Source organism: Lissotriton helveticus, chromosome 5_1 (genome assembly GCF_964261635.1).
Source record: "Lissotriton helveticus chromosome 5_1, aLisHel1.1, whole genome shotgun sequence".
Lineage (NCBI taxonomy): Eukaryota > Metazoa > Chordata > Amphibia > Caudata > Salamandridae > Lissotriton > Lissotriton helveticus.
The window spans coordinates 1852490515-1852496514 of record NC_136065.1 but is presented as its reverse complement, the minus strand read 5'-3'; the positions used below and the strand labels follow the sequence as shown (position 1 = coordinate 1852496514).

Sequence of the window (6000 nt, the reverse complement as noted above, 5' to 3'; positions counted from 1 at the left end):
CATCATCATCGTATCCTGAATGGAATAGACTTCTCAACGGCGAGCAATGCGCATGGGCAAACGGGTACAGTTTGACAGGGTTAAAGCCACGTGGAGGAATGCACTGACGTTACTCTGTTTAAAAGCCATAAACATGTCCGTGGGAAGCCATCTTGGAGAGAGGCAAGGGTGTCCTTAGCATTGCTATCCTCCGCCATTACCTGACTCTAAAATGGCCCCTTATCGAGACAAGTCCCGACCCATGTATATGCCGTGGGTGTGCACATACATAGTGTGACGTCAAAGCCGGACTTGACTTTTTGAAAGTCTCAGGTAAAATAGCGAAAAAAGTTCTTACTTTTGCCGTGGGATACAGAGTGACCTGCAGGTATGGAAGAGGTAGCGCTTACTACATTGAAGCTTCTTATGATAGGAGAGAGCGGCGTGGGGAAATCCAGGTAAGGAACGGGTCACAAAGAAACATTTAATGTAACTTGTACTTTAGGATCACCGTTCAACCAAACGTGCTCTTCGAGAGGTTCGTGTTCTTTTTGAAATTGTGTACTCTAATGAACCTAGGATATGGGAACTTGTTGCACCCTGTTTTGTTTTGGGTTCATAGACATAGAAAGCAGACGACAGCTTTCCGTTTTGTCGCCTCGAATATGGCGGCCATATAGAAACGGGGAGTTTTTCTATTAACGTGGAAACCTGACATATGCTGGCTGCCGGCTATTTTAGTAGAACGCATTTTTAGGTTTTGCCTGGCGAAAGCTGCGCTCTGCGCAACTTTTTCGCGCAGGCGAAAACCTGATGAGAACTGTAGTGGGGTTTGGGTCGGCCCTCGTCATTTATTGGCTGGCTCCATAAATGGAGCCTAGCCATTGGACGAGGGGCCTGTCCGTCAATGCCGGACCAGATTCGGGGGCGTTCCCGCGATTCTTTGGCTTTTGCCGACGTCACGCGACGTCAGCCGAAAGCCGGGAACGCCCCCGAATCTGGTCCGGCATTGAGCCGGCACCCGCCTTTCTGACCTTCTCAGTTTCTTCCCTCAGGCTCGGACGGGAATAATTATCCCTCCCCTCCACTCCTCTTCACACCCACTCACTCCCCTCCTCCGAATTCCCCTGCCGCCCCCTCCTCCACGCAGCCGATTCTACCCCTTCCCGCCCCCTCCCGCCCCTGCCGATTCTACCCCTTCCCGCCCCCTCCCGCCCCCTGCTTCCACCCTGTATGAAAACGTACTCCCTGGTGGGTGGCGCGGCTGGGGGTGGCTCTGTCGGGGGTGCCCGCCTTCCACTCCTCCTACGGCTCCTCCCCACTCCTTCCCCGCCCCCGGAGCCCGGACACAGACACAGCGCGGCGGCCGCACTCCACCCGGACCCGCCTCCGGCTCCGGCTCCTGGCCCCCTCACCCTACCGAAACGGCTCCAGCAGGTTTCCGGGGCCCAACACCCCCGTCCAGCAGGTAAGAACGGCACCCCGGGAGGGAGGCGGGGAAGCGGCAGAGTGGCCTACTCGAGGCCCCGGCTGCGGCCTGTTCCGGCCTTTGTGCCCCTCCAGCCGGGGCCTCAGTTGGGGACGGGGTGCAGCAGGCAGGGGGCTGAGGAGGGGCAGAGAGAGGGGAGGTGGAGGAAGGCCGCCGTTTGTATACGAAGTGAATGGAGGATGGGGAAATCAAACCGTGGGTACGATGAGGGGCTGTCAGGGAAACTCATAATGTTGGGCACACCCACTGGTATTATGTTTGTAAACAGAAATAAAAATCAAAAATACTTGAAAGTTGTGATCACCTATTAACGTAAAGCTCGACAACATTCTCGGGTGTAAAGCTGACGTAAATCACACTGACCCCGCTCTTCAGAAGTCGTGCAGCTTGAGAGATTTGCACAGCGCAGGGGTAAGAACTTGTAAATGCCAAACTTCAGCCTTTTCACTGTGGGGCCAAGTAGACACCCTTGCTCGGAAAAATCGGACTGAGATGCGCATAAGCGTCGCACAGCCCTTAACGGAGTGCGACTGATGACTTGACTGGCACACCGGGAGCTAGACATGACGGCACACGCGCTTGTCCCCTTCTCGGTAAGGACGGCGTGCTTTGGAAGCGCGGCCCGCGTCGATCACTTTACACACGCACAAAATGGGGCTTCAGGGGGTTCCCGCCCAATGTCGCCCCCCTCGAGTGGATCAGCAGCGTGAAACCAACTGCTTGCTTAGCACTACAGCTTCAAAGTGAACATTTTCCTTTGATAGTTGGCGATGGTAAACATTTGCTCGGTGTCACGCTAGCAGATAAACACGTTTCATCTTTCAGCATCCATCCCGGTTATCACAAAGCTCAATTATTCGATTAACGTCAACACGTGAAGGCCGCGCTACACATGAAATATCGATATACTGGGTAGCAGAAGCGCTGCTTCTTGACTGCTGCACTTGAGGATCCAATGGCAAAGGAGATGTAACATGTTCGACTGACGTCAAAAGCCCTTACTAAATAGTCTGAAATACACACCATTTCTTTTTATTAATCACATATCCACTGGAATCAATTATAATAAGGTAGTGTAAGTCGTATGTATTGCACATAAGGCAATCATCATGAGCCCAGGCTCCTACAAGTAAAGCTCATATGTCTGTAGCAGGAGATCCCACAGTGATACAGACTGGTTTCACAATCACTAGGATCACATCAGAAAAAAAATATTTAGGTGGTATTTCTTTCTGTTAAAATTGCTGAACTCTGGGACGTGCTTTCTGCAAAAATCATTGAAACCCTGTAGTCTAGGGGGAGACCCCTACAGCTCTGCTGGGGCCTACCTGCTCTGCTGGCCGTGGGCTGCGTTGCTATCTTGCTCCTAGGCGGCCTTCTCAGACAAAGCGGGCACTGGCTATTTCCGACTGCCCTTCCTGGTGCCTGCTCTGCGCCTTGTTGCCTACCTACACAGTGGAGACTGTCCGGTCGCTGGATCCCTGGGAGCTGTGCTCAATGGCCCATGACCAGAAATGTACTGCCACTGGACTCTGGCCACGCAGAAAAGCCCCTCCCCACCATCCTTACTTGCCGCACCGCCTGGCCTTCTCCAGTTATTCCTGTGTGGGGGGGGGGCTCGCAGTGTGCGGGGGGGGGGCTCGCAGTGTGTCTGGGGGGGCTCTGTGTGGCTGTGTGTGTGGGGGGCTCTGTGGGTGTGTGTGTGGAGGGCTCTGTGTGGGTGTTTGTGCGTGGCATTTGCGAGAGATTAAGCTATTGGCATTGTAAATGACAATGCCATTTATTTATGTTAAAAAAACATAAATAAAAATAATGTCAAGAGCAATGCCAATAGCTCTAACTTTAACAAAGGCAAAACCATTGCATTGTAAATGCTTGTTTTCAGTTTGCGGTCAGGGGACAATGGGGAGTTCGCACAGCCGTTAAGGACGTTTATGGACTAACTTGAGTTTCTTGGTATACAGCATAACAGACTCTCTGAAAGAAGCACGCCCGCCCTTCGTTCTAATCTTTGTTTGTTGTGCCTTTCATTAACTTACAGAAATACTCTGATTCAATGAAGGTTTTGCGATTTGTCAAGGAACTGCGTTTCGGGAAGTACCCTGGCAAATCAGTGTACACATCTGATACCGGAGTACACGAGTCTGGTTGGAGAAAAGGTTTCTGTCATGCTTTCCTTCAAGTTGTACACCTGAATTTCATTGTGCACAATATTACATGATGTTAACTAAAATGTTGTCCAACGAGTAGAACAGTAGAATCACGGTTGTCCAAAAAGGCAAGCATCTATACTTGCCATCTATTATTGTATAGTTTAAAAGGCTGTGCTTCATATCAAGTACGGTTTCATAACGTTGATTCTTCTTTGTTAGCTTGCTTACAGAAATAATGAAAATGCATTTAGGCATGCAGTATTTTATGAGCACAAGTGACATATGCCATTAAGCTCTAAAACACAATGACGAAATCGGGAGTACCTAGAACTGATGTCAGATGCATTACTACTATACACATATGCTGGTTGTTGCTAAGAAGCATTGCCAATTCACACCCTTATTCGCCCACAAATTGAGACCACTCGCTTTCTCATAGCAGAAAAGGCCACTTTATTCAGGATATGAACTTCATAAATTTCCCAACAGATCATCAAACATGTAAATTTGGCATTTGAACCGAAACCATTTCTTTATTTATTTATTTCCTTTCATTATAAATTTAGACTTTATACCGAAACCATCAAATAATCTCTTTTCTTGTATTGAACTCATCATAACTTCCCCAACATTTTCTTTCCATTTTTTCCCCTCCATTGTTCTGTATAATTCCCCCTATCTAACTAATAACTGGAGGAGCCCGCTCTTGACCCCTCCTCCCTGGGGATTTTACGCCTCACGCCATCTGTACTGGAAAACGCATCCTGAAGTGGCAAAGCCCTATATAAATATATATATATATATATATATGCAAATACTCCAATATATGCTCGGAAACTAAGCGATACATCAATGCATATATATATATATATACTATACGCAACACATAGAACGCGTTGTTCTTCTTCACAGAGTACATCGTCTGTGTCTCCCTCTCCTGCTTTTTTTTATTTTTTTTTAATGTTTTTGGGAGGGTGGGTGGGATTCTGCTAAGAAAACTAAACGCCCTCTCTAAAACTCCCCACGCCTAATCTCCTCAGCACTACGCTAAACTAACTGCCCTGACGCTCTCTCTAGCGCGCTCCTGGACCCTACCATTCTGGGCGAAATCCGCAGGGGGAGACGTCTCGCGCCGCTCACCCCTGCGGGGCCAGTGGTCGAAGTGTAGAAATTATGAAAACCGATCCTGTGTGTAACTGGTTGTGGGGGAGGGATTGTTGCTGGCAGTGGTATGAGGGGGCTTGGTCAGAGATACAGGTTTGGCATGTAATTATTTTGTTTGCCTTTCACATGGAGGTAACTGCAAATACAATATTTGGTCTAGCAACAGATTTAAATGATATTTAAACATGCTTATAGTTAAACATATTTGGAAAGTGAACCCTGCAGTTAATAATGGTCAACAAATGTTCTTAATTGGTAATGTGTTGCGAAGAGAGATCTATGCCAATTGAATCAAAGCCTGTGACATACAGGTCACACACTTCTTTATGTTAGATATGTTGTATTATTATGTGTTTCCATTTATACAGCGCTTCAAACCACTGACAGGTTCTGAAGCTTACTAGAATAAGGACAACATGCTACAATGTTGGGAGTGCTTGGTGGGAAGAATGTTGAGTTATTTTTCTTTGCTGTGAAAACTCCATATTTTTGCACCATGAACCAAAGAATTTCTGCTTGTAGGATGTGTGTGGTTGAACGTGTAGGGTGGATTGGTGAGGGAAAAGTAGGACGGTGAGGACAATGGAATGTTGGAAGCTGGGATTGTTACGGGGAAAAACGGTAGACAAGGTAAGATACCAGGCGCCATTATGCTCTGCCCTGCTATCTGCAATTGTGCTTAGATAAAATAAAATAAAAAATGTTCTCGCTACAGAAACAATCACCTCAATGGCAACAAGCGGGAGCAGTCCGGACGGAGTGAGGAAGCATAGGGTGTGAGTTGATATTGGCAGTTTCTTATTGGCTGGTTGTGTGCAGACAAGCACAAGGAAAAGACACACAGAAGATAGACGGTATGCAGAGCAAATCGAACATTCACCCCCAGTCAAGAGATCAGCGTTAAATCCATTTTTCTTTTGCTCACCATGCCACCCCTGTTTAGACCCAGCCATATGAAAATTAGTCTTGACCATGTGCCTCATGGGAACAGTCCAGCCCGTACTGCCAAGCCAGGTCCTCCCTGGACCTGAAACAAGCATCCTGGGACCAGTTTCGGGTTTCACCCCTCATCAGTCTGGCTAACTTGAATCCAGTGGTACAGTGAGCCGGAACCCACGTCTGGGCATACCCGGCGCACTTAGGGCGAGAAAGCAAAAGAAACACAGATGATGGATGGAATGCAGAGTAAATCAAACATTCACCCCCAGTCTAGAG

The 6000-nt window shown here is 48.1% G+C and overlaps 1 protein-coding gene across 1 annotated transcript in view; it reads left to right on the top strand.

The window, feature by feature from the left end:
• Positions 1-250: 250 nt before the first annotated feature.
• The window catches only part of LOC144755905 (ras-related protein Rab-18-B-like), a 473688-nt gene continuing 467938 nt past the window's right edge, over positions 251-6000 (top strand). Inside the window, exon 1 of the mRNA XM_078645291.1 lies at positions 251-437. Within this exon, the coding sequence (XP_078501417.1) occupies positions 370-437 (68 nt within the window). The 5' untranslated portion in view covers positions 251-369. The remainder of the gene's footprint in view (positions 438-6000) is intronic.